Here is a 20,663-nt window from a genome sequence, read left to right as displayed (position 1 = left end):
GAGCTTTGCTGGAGAAAAATCAAACATTTTTGGTGTAAAAGATCAAACTACAAGCATGTATTCTGAGGGCTACAGTAGACTGTGTTGAGTATGATAACACAGCTTTAGTGCAACAGCTATTGAACGTACACACTCTGCTACTATAAAAACATAAAAAACCAAAAATTATCTGTATAACATATTTCAGAATCTAACCAATGGATGTGACTTTTGACTTGTTTATGTAGGCCCGTTTACATCTGGACTCATGTGGTCATTTGCTATGACTTATATACACATTAAGGCTTAACAATTCACCAGACTGTTTATCCATTGAGACTTTGTACTGTTTAAAGAGTTTTGAGTCACCACATCCATTTGGAATATGTAACTTGTGTATTTGTACTACCTGTATTCAAACACATACTGAGTGCAATCACTCTCAGACAGATTGACTAATGTTTGCAGGTAATTAGCGTCTAATTTAAAAATGCAGAGAGATTGCCAGTACGTTGTAATCGATGCCACTATGTGCAGATGATCCCAAGTCATCTGCCGGGCCTCTGTTTACCGTCAGTATTTGTGGAGATATTTCACAATTTCATTCAAATTTCTGAATTTATATTTAAAGTGTATTTTTGTGTGTGTTGACAGCAACATATTTGCAAAAAACTGGACCAAATTAGCAATTTTTGCTAATATATCAACATTTTATCATAAACAGATTGTATACATTTGTCAACTTGATCCCATTCAATTCCAAACTCATAGCAGACTGATCACAGGCAGACTTCATCTTATTGGACTAAAGTCGCTTTGAAGACCTCAACTGACTGTAAGTAGTTGCAGACTTGTCCTGCAAAGAAACCATTTCAGAGGCAATGAGACCGAGACTGCAACTTTTTTGCACATAGCTGCAATAATTTTGGTTTTGCCAAAATTTGCAACAATTGTTTTTCCGTAGTGTGACTGTTGCAAAGCCAGCAAGGCAAAAGATTATAATAGCAAAATGCAATTTTTTTTTCGTAAATCAATACTAACTTGGGTTTATTTATCTGAATTATTTTAACAGCAAACATGTTCCATCTTTTTGCGTCTTTGACAACAAAAGAAAAGCAAAGAACAAGCTGACTACCTTTAAAAGGTAGCAGGTAAATCACTTTAAGCATGTTATGTTTAACTTGTTTTACTGTATCATTAGGATGATAATAGCATATAGTATAGATACTGGATCCTCAGAGAAGTGTTGATCTTTAAACATGGCTGTTGTTTTAGTGTGTGTGTGTGTGTGTGTGTGTGTGTGTGTGTGTGTGTGTGTGTGTGTACGTACATGTTTAGACATTTTTGTGAGGACAGAAAATTGGCATGTCACTATACTCGTGGGGACAGACGTTTTGTAAAGATTTGTATGTTAAACAGGTTCTTTTAATGTATGCCAAGTTTGCCTTTGCCAGAATGCCGACTCTTCTATGTTGTTGTTGTTGTTGTTGTTACAATTAAAAACGAGCAACAAGAGAAGTTACCAAATCACAGACTGAGAACATGTATGAGACATTTTGCAATTGGGTTCTATGGAAAATTCAACACATAAGAAACACTTTCACTGTTGTTGTTTTCAGGCACTGAAGGCTGATGCTAATGTAGCTGAAGGCCATGTTGCACAACACGACAAAGAAATAAGATGTTTATATACGGGAAATCATGTGGGTCTTTTGACTGGTCATTGTTGCTCAGCTGGAGAAATGGAGGAGTCGGGTGACGCAGTGGCCATGAAAATGGAAAACAGATTATACTGTTTAATATCAAGCGCTAAACTCTATCAGCCCTTATTATTTGTGTTGGGTAAGTGCTACATTCAAAATAAATAAGTGGACGACTGTATTTTAAGGGTGTTTTGTTTTTGTTTTTTTACTGCAGGGAATATTAGGATTTTAAAGGCCTGTAAATTGGGCCTTGGAAACTGCTGCTTTTATTACAAAAGATAAATTGTGTCTGTCTGACACTAACTTGATGAAATTGTCAGAATGCTTGTAGTGATGAAAATGAATTCACTAGGACCAGTTTGTGGTTATTGACCTGCCTGAAGTGGGAAATTGAGAAACTGCTTTTGAAACTGTTTTTGGCATTTTTATGTTTTGTTTTGTTTTTAATTGTTATTTTTATGTTTTACTTCTTTACTGTTGCCTTTTGATAGGCTCAACAAAATTTGTCATTGTGTTTATAGGTTTGTTTGCTGCCTTCATGTAGCCAAAGCTAATACTGCTAAACTAAGACTACACCTTTGAGGTTTCCTATTCTTTTCCTTAAGAATAAAAGATTTTGGAAACTGTTTTCAAAGCTTTTTCAACCACCTCAGTTTTTACAGCATGGATCAATTTTCTGTTGACTCTCTTTCTAATCTCTCTTGCTTTCTCTTTCCTGTCAGTTCTGACTGTAATAACTGAAAATAAAGAAAAATAAAAAATAAAGTTGGGGAAAGTAATAATTGGGGAAAATAAATTGCCCATAAGTGTGAATGTGAATGGTCGTCTGTGTCTGTGTTAGCCCTGCGATAGACTGGTAACCTGTCCAGCTATACTCTGCCTCCCCCCCACTCCACTCTCCTCTGCAGCCTCTCGCGCACAGGGTAGGGTTTGCAGGTTTGCAGGGACAGATCCAGGAAAGATGCAGATTGCTCAATGATCCAGCGATGAGTAGCGTAGGACCGCTGTTTTAAGTAAAGACAGCAAATTGTATCTATGAAGCGCCTTGAGGCGACTTTTGTTGTGATTTGGTGCTATATAAATAAAATTGAATTAAATTGAATTGAAATTATTTCTCAAATCTCATCATGAGTCATAAGCATAACTCAAAACTCTTATTCAACACAGTGTCACAACTTACAGAGAGTAAGTCAACTCTCTGCTGCTCTAATTTGACAGCTCACGACTTTCTTATGTTTTTCAGAAACAGGGCTGAAACACTCAGATTACTCCCTCCTCAAGCTGTTCGTCAGACTACTCAGCTGCTTTGCCTGTTGGTACTGATGAACTGTTCTCTGACTTCAAGGTTGTTTCCCTGTCCGTATTAACTAAGGTTGTAAAAGCAGCTCGATGTACAACCTGTTCTTTGGAACCTCTACCAGCCTGGGCTATAAAGGAGTTGTGGTCAGTATTGGGACCCTACATTCTGTTTCTTTTAAATACTTCATTGATGACCGGAGTCTTCCCTGAATGTTTTAAATCAGCTGTGGTAGTACCAATCTTGAAAAAGCCTGGACTGGACATTGACATGGTTGCAAATTATAGACCCATCTCACATTTGTCTTTTTTGTCTAAAGTCTTTGAAAAAGTGGTTTTTAAGCAGCTCACTGAGCAGTTGTCAACAAACAATCTGTTTGAACCATTTCAATCTGCTTTTAGACCAAATCACTCCACAGAAACAGCTTTAGTCAAAGTGGTAAATGATCTGCTGGTAAATGCAGACAACGATCGCACTTCAGTTTTAGTACTGCTGGATCTAAGTGCTGCGTTTGACACTGTGGATCACTGTATTTTATTGGATAGGCTTCAACATTTTTATTGGAGTTACAGGAAATGTTTTGTTATGGCTGCGATCCTACCTGTCTGGGAGGTCTCAGACTGTTAGTTTTAATAATGATCTCCCCGAGACCTGTGCAGTGAAGCATGGGGTCCCTCAGGGCTCCGTACTTGGACCATTGCTGTTTTCTATGTATCTGCTGCCTCTTGGTGTTCTTTTACATTCTTTTAATGTAACTTTTCATTGTTACGCTGATGACCTGCAGCTTTATGTACCTCTAACCATTGGAAATTGTGCTGAAGTCTCTAAACTAGAATCTTGTGTATCTGCAATTAGGGGCTGGTTATCTGATAATTTCTTGCTCCTAAATACTGATAAGACAGAGTTGATGGTCATTGGACCACAAAAATTTCAGCACTTGTCCCAAAATTTCATCTTGAAAATTGATGACAGTGCCATACATTTCAGGGACAAGGTAAAAAACTTGGGCGTGTGGTTCGACATGGCGCTCTCCTTTGAGTCTCATGTAAAGGAGATAACGAAGACTGCCTTTTACCATTTGAGGAACATAGCCAAAATCAGACACGTTTTGTCGAGCGACACTGCAGAGGTTCTTGTTCATGCATTTGTGTCCTCACGTATTGATTATTGTGACGCTCTTCTTTCTGGGCTACCAAAGAAAGGTTTCAGAGGTCAGATGGTGCAAAACGCAGCTGCTCGCATTTTAACAAGAACTGGGAAATTTGAGCACATCACCTGTTCTGAGATCTCTTCACTGGCTACCTTGTCAGGTTCGAGCAGATTTTAAGGTCCTGCTGCTCACCTACAAGGCTTTAAATGGATTGGCACCTTCATACCTCTCCGACCTTTTACACCTTTATGTTCCATCCCGTGCTCTACGATCTCAGGACTCTGGCCTTCTAAAGGTTCCTAGAGCCAGAAAAAAGACAGTTGAAGAGCGTGCTTTTTCTTTTCGTGCCCCATTCTTGTGGAACAACCTCCCTCAAAATATTAGGCAGGCATGTTCTGTGGAGGCTTTTAAAACTAAGTTGAAGACACATCTGTTCACCTTGTCTTACATGTCTTAATTCTACGTCTTTTAGTTTTTAAATTCTTTTTGTTTGTAACTTGTATTGTGTTTTTACTTGTACTGCTATTTATCCCTTTTATTTATTCCTCTTTTTAGTTTCAAATAGCTGTACAGCACTTTGTTTAAAAGCGCTTTATAAATAAAGTTATTATTATTATTAAGTAGGACTTAGGAGTACTGGGGATCATCAGCAGGTGTGGTGACTGAACACAGAGGCTTGGGCCATGGGCGGGAGCCAGTAATGAGCACTGCCCCAGCAGAGGAGAGAGAGACAGGGAGCAGAAAACAAAACATGTCACCTAGCGTGGGGTCAGCCGGCGAGACACGGGGACCATGACACTCTTTCTCTCTCTCTTTTTTTTTTATTGAGCACATTAACCAATGCGTAGAGAGTATTGCATACACATTTTGTAAATGTTGCAGGTGTTGCTTACATTCCATTAGCAGAACAGCGGTTAAAATGTCAACCCACTGTAGACACTGTGATGTGACTGCAGTTAACGCTCCAAACTTTACTTCCCTGCATACCACCCCAGGCATTTGCATTAGTATTTCCCGCCCACCCGCATTACTCGCTAAAAACAGGTGCATGCAGAACTGTGCTGAATACCCAGTGCTTACATAACTGAGCCTATAATTTGTCACCATGCACTATAATAACTGTGAAAAATGAGTGGTCAAACTTTTTAAATGCATGAAAGTAAGTACTGTTTTTGTGGTGTGTTCTGTACCAATTCAGATTTGTCAAGCAGGCCGCTCTAAATAAAAAATCTGTTGGCTGTGGAGGAAAGCACAATCTGGTGTGAATATTTGACCACATGGCTGATTAAAAATAGGCCACCCTAACATTAAAAACAGGCTGTTTATACTAAAACGTTAGATGTAATTTATGCAGCGCAGTAACAAGTGGAAACACAGGCTATCTGCTCTGCTGCTCAGATAAATTATGAACCAGCCGAGACCTCATGTTGACCAGTGACTTATATCTACTGAGCTACTTGTATACAGAACATATTGTGAATAATAAGACCACAGCTAAAGGTCTGACTCAGGAAGCGTGTGATAAAAAGTGCTACCGCAGCAGCCTAGCATCCGCTTGCTCAAAAGCTTCCTCTGCAACCCTTCGTTTACCTTTCCACTCATATTAAATCACTTCAAATGTAACACAAACACCACAACAGCAGCAGCAGTGCACTCCTGGTAGGGTGTCCGTAGCTTTGTGCACCCAAACTAGAACACCATACACCAGGAGTGCACTGGTCTCGATATACGATAGGATTTAATTTGTGTAATATAGTCCAGTGTTTAAGTAAAATTATAGGAAAACTGGCCAAGAATTCAGTATATACAGACGATCCTTGGTGTTTGTTTTGATTACTTATTATTTAGAACTAATTGATAAAAAACAGGCATAATAGTATGTAAGTGTTCTCCTGGGAGAATTTTCTATATCAACTTAAAATATTATTGCCACGATAACCAAAGTGGTAAATTGACATGCATATATGTTGCTGCGTGGTATTAAAGTCACCTTCCTTTTATTTCATAAATTCTTAGAGTAGTCACAAAACAACTACATGATCATCTGCAGAGAAATGGCTTATCTGAAGAGTTTCTGACAGGTTTCAGAGCTTGTCACAGAACAAAAACAGTGAAGGTTACAAATTATCTTCTTATGGCCCCTGACAGTAGACTTATCTCTGTGCTTGTCATTCTTAACCTCAGTGCAGCCTTCAGTACTGTTGACCACCTGTGATCAGTGCATGTTGTAGATATTAAAGGTACTACGCTGCAGTGGTTTGAATCATATCTGTGTAGACTCCAATTTGTTCATGTAAATGGAGAGTTCCACATACAGGGAGTGCAGAATTATTAGGCAAATGAGTATTTTGTCCACATCATCCTCTTCATGCATGTTGTCTTACTCCAAGCTGTATAGGCTCGAAAGCCTACTACCAATTAAGCATATTAGGTGATGTGCATCTCTGTAATGAGAAGGGGTGTGGTCTAATGACATCAACACCCTATATCAGGTGTGCATAATTATTAGGCAACGTCCTTTCCTTTGGCAAAATGGGTCAAAAGAAGGACTTGACAGGCTCAGAAAAGTCAAAAATAGTGAGATATCTTGCAGAGGGATGCAGCAGTCTCAAAATTGCAAAGCTTCTGAAGCGTGATCATCGAACAATCAAGCGTTTCATTCAAAATAGTCAACAGGGTCGCAAGAAGCGTGTGGAAAAACCAAGGCGCAAAATAACTGCCCATGAACTGAGAAAAGTCAAGCGTGCAGCTGCCAAGATGCCACTTGCCACCAGTTTGGCCATATTTCAGAGCTGCAACATCACTGGAGTGCCCAAAAGCACAAGGTGTGCAATACTCAGAGACATGGCCAAGGTAAGAAAGGCTGAAAGACGACCACCACTGAACAAGACACACAAGCTGAAACGTCAAGACTGGGCCAAGAAATATCTCAAGACTGGTTTTTCTAAGGTTTTATGGACTGATGAAATGAGAGTGAGTCTTGATGGGCCAGATGGATGGGCCCGTGGCTGGATTGGTAAAGGGCAGAGAGCTCCAGTCCGACTCAGACGCCAGCAAGGTGGAGGTGGAGTACTGGTTTGGGCTGGTATCATCAAAGATGAGCTTGTGGGGCCTTTTCGGGTTGAGGATGGAGTCAAGCTCAACTCCCAGTCCTACTGCCAGTTTCTGGAAGACACCTTCTTCAAGCAGTGGTACAGGAAGAAGTCTGCATCCTTCAAGAAAACATGATTTTCATGCAGGACAATGCTCCATCACACGCGTCCAAGTACTCCACAGCGTGGCTGGCAAGAAAGGGTATAAAAGAAGAAAAACTAATGACATGGCCTCCTTGTTCACCTGATCTGAACCCCATTGAGAACCTGTGGTCCATCATCAAATGTGAGATTTACAAGGAGGGAAAACAGTACACCTCTCTGAACAGTGTCTGGGAGGCTGTGGTTGCTGCTGCACGCAATGTTGATGGTGAACAGATCAAAACACTGACAGAATCCATGGATGGCAGGCTTTTGAGTGTCCTTGCAAAGAAAGGTGGCTATATTGGTCGCTGATTTGTTTTTGTTTTGTTTTTGAATGTCAGAAATGTATATTTGTGAATGTGGAGATGTTATATTGGTTTCACTGGTAAAAATAAATAATTGAAATGGGTATATATTTGTTTTTTGTTAAGTTGCCTAATAATTATGCACAGTAATAGTCACCTGCACACACAGATATCCCCCTAAAATAGCTAAAACTAAAAACAAACTAAAAACTACTTCCAAAAACATTCAGCTTTGATATTAATGAGTTTTTTGGGTTCATTGAGAACATGGTTGTTGTTCAATAATAAAATTATTCCTCAAAAATACAACTTGCCTAATAATTCTGCACTCCCTGTATGGAGCTCCACGGGGTTCAGTGCCAGGACCACTTCTCTTTACATTATACATTCTTGCCTTAGTATCATTAGAAGGCATGGCATACATTTTCACTTCTTTACAGATGATACCCAACTTTATCTATCCATGAAGGCAGTTATCTTCTTTATGCTGCAATAGGCCTAGGTTTCTGGGGGCTTCTCATGATGGACTGAGTGTTTCTTCCTTATTCACAGTTTTTCACTCACTATTTGTTTATACACGACTCTGCATTTAATCATTGGTTATTATTAATTTATGGCTCTCTTCCGCAGCAGGTCTTTGTCCAAGCCTGGTCCTGCCAGAGGTTTCCGTCCTGTTTAAAGAGAGTATTTCTTTCCCACTGTTGCCACAGCACTTGCTCATATTGAATCATCTGATTGTTAAGGTTTTCTCTGTATTATTGGTGGGTCTTTACCTAACTATATAAAGCACCTTGAGGTAAGTGATGCTGTGATTTGGTGCAAGAGAAATAAAATTGCATTATTAAATACTTTATTTATTAAATAATGAAATTGTAAAATTGAATTGAAATTAAAGTTTCCCTTCACCAACTAACATATTAAAGCTTGCACCTGTAAGAGTATATATAGCTAAAAAGAAACTTCTGAAATGTGTAGCCTGAGCATGTCAGGTAGAAATGGTGTTAATAGCTGTCCCTAATGGCTCTCCATAAAAAATGAAAAAGAATATCTTACATGAACCAACCCATAGTTGCATTTTATTAAGTGACCTCTACTGGTCTTAGGAGACATCATCAGTTATTTCACAAATTGCCTCAAAAATATGTTTGCCTTCAAGAAGGTCAGGGTCAACGGATAGGTCAATAAAATGTAGAGGAAGAAAGATGTTCCTGTTGATCATTAGTTTTGTGTCTTAATTATGACTTATGATTAGTAGGTATGATCCTCTGTATTGAAAGCACCCCTCTGAGGATTCTGGTGTTCAGTCAGGTCTGCTTTTGGCACAGATGATCATCACAGTAAAATATCTAAATGTTATATAACAGATGCTTTCCATCTCTACTGAAGACATTCTCACTGTTTTGGTTCTGGAGCCAAACCTTTATCCCTTTTATATTTGCCATGACAGCCAGCTATATTTTTCCTAATGAGGCCTATAGGCTATGCTTGACTGCCTTAGTGCTATTAGAAGAATTTCTTACAGCGCATTGCGGGCAAAACAGTGGTTTTGATTGCTGCTCCAGAAAATGTCACCCCTTTGATCAGGAATATCTTTTGGCAACGTCTTCTTCTGCTCATATCAGCACGGTTCATTTTTTATCCATCCTGATCTGCTGTTACTCAGCTGTGTTCCTCGTATGTGCCTGATAACCATTTAACGTCCTCACTCAGGACACAGAGCTTAAACTTTGTGTCTGTCCCACGCTCCTGCCTGAAGACCTTTGGAGAATGAGGACTTGAAGCCACCTTTACTTTTGAAATGCCCCACCCACACCTGTGAGATGAGTGGTCAACCAAACAGAGTAAAATAAAGTTAAACCGATTTCGCAAGCCTTCAGATTCCAATTGAAATTTCTACAGCATAGTGTAGACAGTGAACACTCCTGGTAGCTCAGCAATATTTAAGCCACAGTGTAGCAGGTTGTTGTAAGCAACAAGTGACACAAGTATCCTATGGTGCAACAATATTTCCTTATAAACCATAAACTGTAAAACTGACAGTGAAAACCGTCAGTTTGACCCTGCCCAGACTCACTATGGCAAAGCTTTGCACTAACTGACCTGCTGACCTCCTGTTTTGGACTGATGCCAACACACATTAGTTCTCAAACATCAAGAAAGTAGCCGTTAGCCTTTTTTTGTTTTACGCTTTAGTTGACTTGAAAACTGCAACAATAATATAGAAAGCACAAAATTTTCCCCTTTAAAACTCTATTCAGAGGTTTAGTAAAAAAACTAAACCAAACCAAAATGTAGGTAAGGACTGGAAACATATTATGTACTGATATGTAAAATCTTAAAATTAAGAGAATGTGTAGTCAAGCACCAACTCAAGGTGTTCATGCATATTCAAAGATGGTTTTATCCACTCTTTGAAAATCAAATATTATGCACAAAAATGCTGCAGAGTCACAGAAACTGTTTTCAAAAATCATCCCTTAGACTCCATCTACTTTACTGAGTTGAATAATTTGTCTAAACACGATACCCAAGTCCAGCGAGTGCCGTAGGAAGACAAACAATTAGCCAGTCAACACAATGTTTGGGACCAACAGTGTCATCAAGTTGTTTACAAGCTTTAGTCAGTGGTTAGGGGAAATCACATACTCTTCCCCACAGAAATTAAAGTGGAGACAATGTCTGGGAATGACTGGGAATACTCTGTAACAAGTAGACAATTCTCTCTGATAGAAGAAAAGTTCAAATTAAAATCAATTCATGTTTAAGCCCGACATGAGGCTGCAACAGGCCGGAAGAAAGAAAGTGATGTAAACCCTAAAAATAGGTACTTTGGGCCATGTAAGAAGAATAACTCTGTGCTTCTCTGCAGATGTAACAAATTGCTATTTCTGCTGGTGGGTGTTTGCCTAATCATGATCACCAGCTGGGGCTCTGAGCTTACCGCCTTTATAGTTTCCAAGCTACAATACAGGTGACACAGCTGACATGAAATATAGCAGAATTACTGTGAACAAATTAACTGGTTATATAACATGTAATATAAGTACTTTATTGGCGAGCTGTTAACATGAACATGGAGGAAGTTATTAGACTTGAAGGGCATGTGGACCACTATATCACTCACACCAATATATCAATCTCTCCCAATAGTATAAAAAATTACATTGAATTATTACAGCCTAGCAAATGAAGCAGCTCCCCGGCCTCCCTTCTCCTACTCTCGTCCTAAAATAAATATCTCCTAGACACAAGTTAAAAGCCTTGAGGCCACAAAATCAATTTTTCATAGGCAGGGGTAATAAAGAGTCTTGATCCTGCTTTTCCTGTCTTTGGAGCAGCAACATGGCTCACTACCATCTGAAGCTACAGCCAAGTGGATATGGGCCAGTGCACAAATCTAACAGGTATAGGGAAGAGTTGGCTGCACTTCGGCCTGCAGTTGGTTGGTAATTTTTCAAAATAAAAGGCTGAGTGACCATCACAGAGTTTGCATGGCTATTTATCCACCGACTCCCAAACTATGGCCCTGTCACTTTGGAATGGTCCTGCAGAGAATCAAAGACCAGAGGATAAAAGTACCTTTCACAGTCTGGGTCATTGCATTACTACTCAGCCTTTCTAGCTGTAAGGGCTTAGGACTACTTTACCCGAGCTCAAATCAATAAAAGGACCAACAGTCCATTTCACTTTCAGACCAAAAAATGTGAAGACAAGCAGGTATTATATTGTATGCTGTATATTGGGATCATTTTCTTGATGTTGCTACAAGGGTGGTACAACACCAGGTAATGTGAGTGTTTTTTCTAACTCATTTGTGTGGTTCTACTTAACACTGTTGGTAAATCTCCGTGCTGGCTTTATTGGCGATCCACGATGCTCCTGTGAGCAGGTTTTCAGAGTTTGTCTCAGAGACTTATGGACTGTGATGTGCTGAATTAAAATAGCAAGTTGTGGTTTCCAAGCTATTATATTATTCACATTTTACTTCTATGTATACACTTTAGATGTTTTAGTCTGTATTCTATTTTTTTAAAATAATTTATAAATCAGAAAAGTCATATATAGAAAAACGTAATATTATATTAGAAACCGTAGTAAGATTATTCACAATAAAATAACTGTGGTGAACTTATTTTGAGAGCAGCCTTCAGAGCCATGTGCCCATTTTTAGCTTTGTGGCCTCTAAATGCTAGCTTCAGCTTGAAGAACTCTAGGGCTGCAAGAAAGGTCTACAGACTCTTCCAGTAGCCCTGTTGGTCTTTCCTCCTAAACTAGAGTGAACAAAGGGAGAAGTTTTCATGCACTTGGTAACTAAATGAAAGGATTATAGTCTGTCACACTTCGGGAATTGAATCCTCCGTGTACATCAAAAAAGAAAAGGGAACCCTCCCAAACAATCTGTAGGCTAAAACAGCATGTCAGCTATCACCACTGGGTTTGTTTTTTGCCAGGTTCATCTAAAGCTCCATCTCACAGAGTGACCCTGCCTCAAAATCTGGGTATTATTCCAGCTGATATTACGTCTACTTCAGCAGTTTTCACCTGTTTTGTTCTGTTGGCTTGCAGAGCATAAAAGCCAGTCTGATTTTTTCTTTCACTCAATGGAAAGGGTCACAGGTAGTTCAGCAGTTAGATAAATTACTTATCTTGACATGAATTGCTGTTTTAAATCTGATTGTCCAAATCATATATCAAGCTTTGTATGTTGCTTGCTGAAAGCTATATGCACAAAATATTGGAATGAGTGTCCCCCCTCCCCTTCCATTGGATACTTGTGAAAAAATGAATTGCCATATCTCTACTTCTTCTTCTTCTTCTTTTTCTGACAGCTCCCTTTAGGTATTGCCACAGTTGATCATCCATCTACCTAGCATCCTCCTCTGTCACATCGAGCCCCTACATGTCCTCATTCACTACATCCATTCACCTTCTAGTTGGTCTTCCTCTTTTCCTCCCTCCTGGCAGCTTCATAGTCACCATTTTTTCACCTCTGCACACAAATCATCTCAACTTTGCCTGAAAACTGCTCAACCTGAGCTGCCCACCTGATATACTTGTTTCTAATCCTGGTCATGCCGAGTGAAAATCAAACCATCTTTAAATCTGTACCTCCAGCTCTTTCTATCTTGAAAGTCATAATGTAGATGAATGACTGTTTCAAGAAAAAAACGTGTCAGAACATTTTCAGTACACTTCTTTCTACAAGACTCTAAAATGCTGCTGAAGGCAATAATCATTTGCTCTCCAAAAGGCAGTCCCTCATTTGGTGTTTTGCTGATGGCAGTGGTTTAAATCTCACTTGTCAACACTATCAAGATCTGATTACTGTGACAGCGCTATCATCCTCCAATGGATCACTCCAAAGTGGGTAGAAATCTTGCCTTATAGGACAAACTTCAGAACTACTGGCCTAATTTCCAGTGACCCTTGCCATCAAATGGCACAAGTGGACCAAAACCATACCACAAAAATGCTTCTCAAAAACTGAGGAACTCATTGTTTGGGTTAAGAGTTGTTGTTTCTGACTTAAGCTGACTTAAATCTGAAAAGTGCGACTGGATCAAATCATCAAGACCAAAAAGACAAGAAGCAGAATGCATTCATAAAGAATGATCATTTATTTGTAACTAATATTTCAAAAATATTTCAAACAAGAAGCCGGTGATGTCTGCTAAGCAAACATTAATTAAAACAAACCCCAGAGGCAAAGTCAGAGGTCACCTGCAGAATGGCACTGCTGGAGCTGGAAAATGAGAATCAGCAGCTGACTTTGCCATCGGCTTTTCATCGGTGGCTTGAAACCAAGCTGTCCAGGTACAACACACTCACTTCATCACATCGCCACCCTGCTGCCACAAAGCAGCATGCTAGATATTGACAGAGAGAACAGCTCTTCCACATCATATTAATACACAATATATACAACCGCAGAGAGCAGACAGTGCTCGGGCAGCCTTTGGCAAGGTGTTAGTGCTTAAATATCTCACCACAAGTGAGTCAGAATTTAATCTGTTGCTTTTTAGCATAATAATGGAGAGCAAGGGCCAAGCTGGAATAAAGCTGCTTGGAAGCCAAAAATGCACTTAAAGGGAAGACTGAGGAAAAATATCCCCCTGAAATGTATGTTTAATATTGTGCTGATACAGCTCGCCCCCACAAACTTTGGAGGCTATGCTTTTTTTTTTAAAAAAGAAAAGAAAGTCATATTCAAAACTGCAGTAAGAGCTGGAATTATTATTTAACATTTTAAACAATAACTTATGTATAAACTCTTTTTATATTTTTAAACTTGGACACCTGGACCTGGACAAACCCTGACTCCCATGACCAGCTGTTCTCTCCTGTTTGACTAAATGGCCATTGTAGCTTCAGATTTCATTTCACTTTTTAATCTCAAATAATCATTTTCCATTACCTCAAAAATTTCTTATTCAGAATTCAGATTTAATCGAAAATTGAAGTTTATTTTCATTTACACTAGCTCATGACTGACTTTTAAATCTGATATTTCTAATATTTATCTTATCATTTCATCATCTGGGATTCCTAAAAATGAATTCTGCCTTTTATAATATTATATATATACATCATGACTTTATTTTCTTTGTTTTCTTCATGGCTTATCTCCTTATTTTTGCATTCTTTTATTGAGTTAAACGTGATTCTTGAAGAAACTGACTGCCTCCGCGCAATTAAAACCAAGCGCTTGGCTTCGTGTGGCTCTCCGGCCGTGAGCTCCCCTTCCTCGCCACATGGAGGCGCCGCAGACCCGCATTCCTGCGTCCCGCTTGCTCACAGTGCACACAGAAAAAAAAAGTAGCAGAGCCGTTACGGGAAAGGGGGGCTCTTTTGAACGCTTTAGCTTGAAATCAGATGCTCCCTGTGCGGGATGTGGAGGGATCAGTGCAGGCGGCGATGAATGGAGCTGAGCGCGCAACTTCTCTCCAGTCCTGCCGCTGTTGTTGCTCCTGCTGCTGGAGTTTCCTCTAGGATTTGCTTCTTGTGACGAGCTGGACTTTACTTCTTCTGCCAACATGTATTCAGCAGCATTGCTACTGATGCTGGCCATCAGGATCTACGCAGATAGCATGGAGGGACCAACAGGTAAAAGAAGAGAAAAGAGAAATACTTAGTTTGGGTATGGCGAGGCATAGTCCGAAGGCAAGAGTTACTGTCTTAAAGTTGACTGTGAGGGGTTAAAACCGCCATGTCCCTGCAATTTACAGATTTATGCTGAAGTCAAATTGTCTCCTGCTCCGACTGTGGTTCCCTAACTTGAAAAAAAAGTTGCCTCTGAGTGCGCGTTCAACTGTTTAAACGCGCTCCCGTCTCGCTTTCGGTGCTGTGAACTTTGTCCTTTGTGCAAACAGTGGCACGTTAATATTTCACTGGACATTAAACGTGACATTGCCTGCATCCTCACAGCATCATTTTATGACAGTGCTCAGTGGTGTGTGTGTGTGTTTTCAAGATCAGATATAAAAAGTCAAAAAGCTCGCAAACGAAAGAGGATTCAGCAGTGTCTGCCTGCGTTTGACGTTTACTGCTATTTTTCCAGTTGTTCAGGCTTCATTGGGTGTTTTTTTTTTTTTCTAAACCAATGTGTCATCTCACAGAAAGTAAATCTCCTCTCAGTAATAAGTCATCCCTCATTGGATCTTATATTGCAGATGTTTAACTTTCTTGTGTGTTAATAGCTCTGATGGAACATCTTGCATGATTATGTTGCGGATGCATCGGGTGATTTGTTCACTTTGTAACACAGGCATCCCTCAGAGCTGTTTTGGAGTGTGTTGCCTGCTGCTACAAAGCAGCAACCATGGAGATGAATTAGTAATGTCAGTGTTTGTGCTCGGAATAACCGCACTGACAGCTGGTCCAGATATTCTCTGTGTGGATCAGTCAAACTCTTGATAGACAGTTTTGAAGTGTTCTCAGAGAGGAAAACACATTTTGAAGCTATATTACCTGAAAGCCACAGAGCCTGTCTGAGCTGTGAGTTCAAATCCTTTTCATTTTGCCTGTGGCTAGTTTAACACTTAAATGGCTGAAGTAGTGTGTGAAGACTCCTAAAGGCCGTGGGACGTTATCTTTTAAAGAATTTTGTGGAATATGATTAGAAAGAGAAAAAAAACAGCCCGCAGTCAGCCCTTTATCAAGTTTGTCTCATGTGAAAGTGCAAGTTGACTTTTCTCAAATGCTTTTCAGCTTGTGTGAATGTTGGCAGTGCGATATAAATACTTTGGTACGTAGGTATCAGTTACACGATCACCAGAGCCAGTTGCTGAACAGCCGTGCACCGAGCCACTCCCTGCTCTCTAGGATCGAGTGGATTCTGTGGGCAAGATTTATTGTAACAAGCCACCTGTCTTCTGATCTCGCATGAAATAGCAGACAAAATGTTTCAACACCACTGATTCACATTCTTTTTATTCATATCACCAAGATTAGACACTGATTTCCATGGAGAAAGTCAAAGCAAGTTCTAATTGCATATGTCTTGGGTCATTGCGGTGGACCTCGGCCCTTTCTGTGACAGACTGAAGGCTGTTGTCACACAGTAGGAGTGAAAAAGTGTGTAAATTCACATTTAAATCAGATTCTGCTAAGTGCATTTTCACCTGCTGCTTCTCTTTTAAGTATATCCGTCAAAGAACGCTGTCATTGCAAAACTGCAATGCAGTATAGATGAATTTGTGAATTTCTATGGTGTGACTTTGTCATAAAATTGCAAAAAATGTCCAACGTGATTTTCTACAGCTCAATACATTTTCTTCAAATGTCAGTTCACTTCCAAACCCCAAAGATGATTGGACCCATATATCGAACAATATCAGTTATTTGCTGATCTATCAGCTTTAATAACAGTTGATACATGAAAAATGTAAAAAGTTATACGTTATGAGTAGTGGTTTGTCCACCAGAGGGCACTGAGCAGATTCTCTGTCGACAGCGTTCGTATTTGGAATGCCATCACCAAATGCGGATAAATCTTTTTTTAAAAATCCAACCTTTTGAATATCTATATATGGATGTATATCAGAAAGAGTACCTACTTCTTGCTTCTGTCCAGATTGTTTGCAAATCCTTGATGTCCCTTGTTTAAGTCATTCTCATGCACTCTTAGACCTTCTGATTGGGTGCTGGAATTTTAAATCTTATCATTACTTGCCAACATTTTTTCCATGTGTTTATAACCTCGTTAAAGCATTTTGCATCATCGTGGTCAAAGCATTTTGCACTACTGCATCATAACTTGAGATACTGCTCATGCTGTTTCACTGCTAAAGACAGCTCACCACCCATGATATTCACCGATTAATTATCTTTGGATCAGATAATCAAATGATTGTTGCAAATTTTGCTGTTTTTTTCTATTGATACAAAAATCACGGTAGCAGCAACCTTAGCATGTTGAATAGCATCAGAAATAAAGACCTCGACATGTTGTTTAAAGTTGTCAACAATAGTATTAGAAAACACTGCATACATTTTCATTGCAGTGCAGGTGAGACGCATCTTTATGTATCCATGAAGCCAGATAACTGCACCAATTAGTTAAACTGCAGAAAAGTAATAAAGACATAAAGACCTGGATTGCCTCTACTTTTCCAATTCTAGATTCACACTAAACTACGGTTACTGTACTGCTGGCCTCCAGTAACACTGTGAAGAATTCAGAAGTCATTTTTGTCCAAGATATGTCCTTCAAAGTGCTCATTAAACAAATATGTTGGACTGTTTTCATTCATTCGTGCAATAAATCAAAAATTACCAACATCACGTGTCAGAGTGATGCTGAAAAGTTAGACTGGGACTGGCTTGAGAGACCATTTTTCTTTCCATATTAGCTTCTTCTCCTCATTGGCTTTAAAATTTTTATCCTTAAGTAGAAAATCTTGAATAATCAGGCTCTGTCATAACTTAACAACCTCATAGTATCTAATCATCCTAAAAGAGGGCTTCAGAGTCAGACTGCAGGCTTACTTTTGGTTCCTAAAGTTTTCAAAAGTAGAACAGGTGTCAGGGCCCTCTACTCTGGAAACAGCTCCAAGTTTATATTCAGGAGACAGACTCTGTCTCTGCTTCCAAGATGGGGCTTAAAACTTTCCTTTTGATAAAGCGTATGGTTAGGGCTGGATCAGGTGACCCTGACGTTAGTTATGCTGCAATAGGCTGCTGGGGGACTTGCCATGATACACTGAGCATTCATTTTCCCCTCATCTCTTTTTGCTCTCTGTGTGTTTATACACCACTACTGCATTTAATCATTAGGAATTCTTAAATGCAGACTCTCTCTTCCACAGTTTGCCTTTTTTGTCCCGTCTTTCTTTGCTTTCTTCTCTTTCCCTTCATCCCCAACTAGTCGTGGCAGATGGCCGCCCCTCCCTGAGCTCGGTCCTGCTAGAGGTTTCTTCCTGTTAAAAGGGAGTTGTTCCTCCAACTGTCACCAAGTGCTTGCTCATAGTGGGCCATGTGATTGTTGAATTTTCTTTCTAATATTGTAAGTATATTGAGGTAGAAAGCTGAATTGAACTGAATGAAATGCAAGCAGAAGTAAAGAGAACTTGGTAACATGCCTGTTCATTTTGAAATGTATTTTGGAGTATTTTATGCTTAAGACTCGAGGGGAGTGAAAGACTGTGAATTAATTCCCCAGCTGGATTCAAGTTAAGAGCCGTTATAGTTCGGGGTCAGCAACTTAATCTCTCAGTGACAACAGTGACCTAAAGATTAGGTGTCTGCGTGACAGGCTGCCTATGTGTTGCTAAGACACTAATGCTTTAACGTTTGGAAATAGGACTGTAATGCATCATCACGGTTACCACTTGTGGGTACACATTGAGATTTACATATAAATCAGATTGTTTCTATTTATGCCTCCTTGATATTCACAACTAGGCTTTGCAATCTACAGTAGAGTCACACGAGGAAAGAGTCTTCGAGAAAATCCTTTAAGGTGGAAGGAAAATGATTTGAGTTGTGTTTTACAGAGTTCGTTTGTCATTCATCTGACCAAGCTGTCACTGCAAACTTTTGCCAATTGTAGTTATGTGATGCTAAGAACACTTTTGGTTGGTACTTAAGGTTCCCCACACAGCTCTTGGAATAAATCATCAAAGACTGAGCCTGGCAGTTTGTTGTCGGATTTGCAGGTACTGAAGTTTTAACATATCCCTTTTGCTGCCTTTTTGAGGCTGCCAAGAAGTTGTGTCATGCAGCTTTAATGTTGATCGGAGCAAAAACACAAGAAGGTGCAGTGGCAGCACCACTTTATAATTCTGCCGAGTGTAGCTGTGTTTGCACCTCAGCTCCAAAGTCTGGCCTAGAGAACGTGTGATCGCTGAGGTGACACCTGGCGTGTTGTTTAAAGGTGCCCGGCCCCCTGTTAGCGGGGGCTCTGAGGAGTAAAAGCAAGAATGTAATTTAATCTTGAAACGAAACCACGTGAGTGAGCTCCGACACTAAGCAGCGCTGACATGCGGCTCCAAGGATTCTGATATTGGAGGAAGTAAGCTGGAAAAGATCGCAACGAAAGTGAGCGCTGACACGAGAAGGTGCGCTTTCATGGTCTGTTGGGAGGATGTAAAGAGGGGAATTCTTGGTGTGTAGTGGCGTGAATCCAGCTCAGTGCTAAAATAGTCCAACACACACACATAGCTCTCCTGGGGCAAATGTGAGGGCTGTAAATAGAGAAAATGGTGTGTGTGTTCACACAAAAAGCAATAATGAGATGTGATTTTTTACTGGGGGAAATGACAAAAGATTTTTTAATATAAAAATTGTGAATTCCATAATAGCTGCACGTTTTTAAAGAAAATGAGTACAGCATAATTGCAGCTTGCAATAATGAGATGACAAAAGAGAAAGTGCTGTTTCAAACTGAAGAAGAAAAACCCAATGAATGTAGGGTATAGATTTAGTATAACCCATCCGCATATTCTACTGGACATTTAGAAGCCTTTTCAATTATGACCGTTAGATAGTTTGACTTTAATTATGTGTTTGGCTGAATAAAATGGATACAATGGCAAAAAAGATCAATTTGAAATGATAAAGCACAGCCGATGTTTCACTCTTAACCTTTCTGATGAGCACTATAGCATTAAGTGGGATAAATATTACAGAACACACGAGGGCTTCTTTTCCATTCAAATGGATAGGTCAAGCATCAGATGTGTAGACATATTCAGACAGTCAGTAGCAGGCTGACAGACAAATGAGTGCTAGCTAAGGAGCCCTGAATGAGATGGAAGTCAGTGCAATCCTCCACTTTGATGGCTTTTGAGAAATTTTAATTGCCTTGGCTGTTAGTTGTCACTCATTCTGTTCGTCTCTCAGACTTTCATTGGCAGCGTGGCGAAAGCAAACTTGTAAAGGTGTTTCACCAAATTAAAATTTTAGTTTTAATCATCACAGTGTGAAGACTTCATGGGCTTTTTGGAAGTTCTCAGACCTGCGAATGGCAGACCGAGTTCACAAACTTCAGTGGTTTTTTATACATATATAACTGCAGCATGATTACTTCAGTTTATCTCAAAATGATTTCCTCTTATCATGAAGGGAGAAGTCAGGCCTGCCGCTGTGGTACTGAAGGCAATTTTCTCTATGGAATTGGAGTTGATGAAATGCAGTTTCGCCGTCAACAAACTTCATTGTGCCCGTCTCGGTTGAACTCCGAGTTCTTGTTGTCCATCTATCTTTCAGTATGATGTATCTTCAGTAGTCATCAGTTGTATACAGTATTTTAGTCTTTTGCCACTTTGCTTTCTGTTTTAACACCGGACTACTCTTGGTGAATGTTTGAGCTGTTAACATATTAACTAAGTTGGATAAAGCGTTCACATCACCCTCCAATTCATTAGAATTGCTATTAGTTGGCAGAATTGCTGCAGACTCACTATGCAGATGAATCTAAATCCAACTAGGGCTGGGCCATATCATACCGTTCACGGTAACACCGGTATAATGTTGGGCAACGATAAGAAAATG

The 20,663-nt window shown here is 39.7% G+C and overlaps 1 protein-coding gene across 7 annotated transcripts in view; it reads left to right on the top strand.

The window, feature by feature from the left end:
* The first annotated feature begins 14,469 nt into the window (after window positions 1-14,469).
* The window catches only part of LOC102308225 (receptor-type tyrosine-protein phosphatase U), a 259,704-nt gene continuing 253,510 nt past the window's right edge, over window positions 14,470-20,663 (top strand). For all 7 annotated transcript variants that reach the window (XM_042228047.1, XM_042228046.1, XM_005941005.3 and 4 more), the window contains exon 1: window positions 14,470-14,774. In XM_042228047.1, coding sequence (XP_042083981.1) covers window positions 14,705-14,774 — 70 coding nt within the window. In that variant the 5' untranslated portion in view covers window positions 14,470-14,704. The remainder of the gene's footprint in view (window positions 14,775-20,663) is intronic.

This window comes from Haplochromis burtoni, unplaced genomic scaffold (assembly GCF_018398535.1).
Source record: "Haplochromis burtoni strain Fernald_Lab_line unplaced genomic scaffold, NCSU_Asbu1 Contig_299, whole genome shotgun sequence".
In the NCBI taxonomy this organism is placed as follows: domain Eukaryota; kingdom Metazoa; phylum Chordata; class Actinopteri; order Cichliformes; family Cichlidae; genus Haplochromis; species Haplochromis burtoni.
Note: the sequence above shows the minus strand (reverse complement) of the source record. Positions and strands in the feature narration are given on the sequence as shown.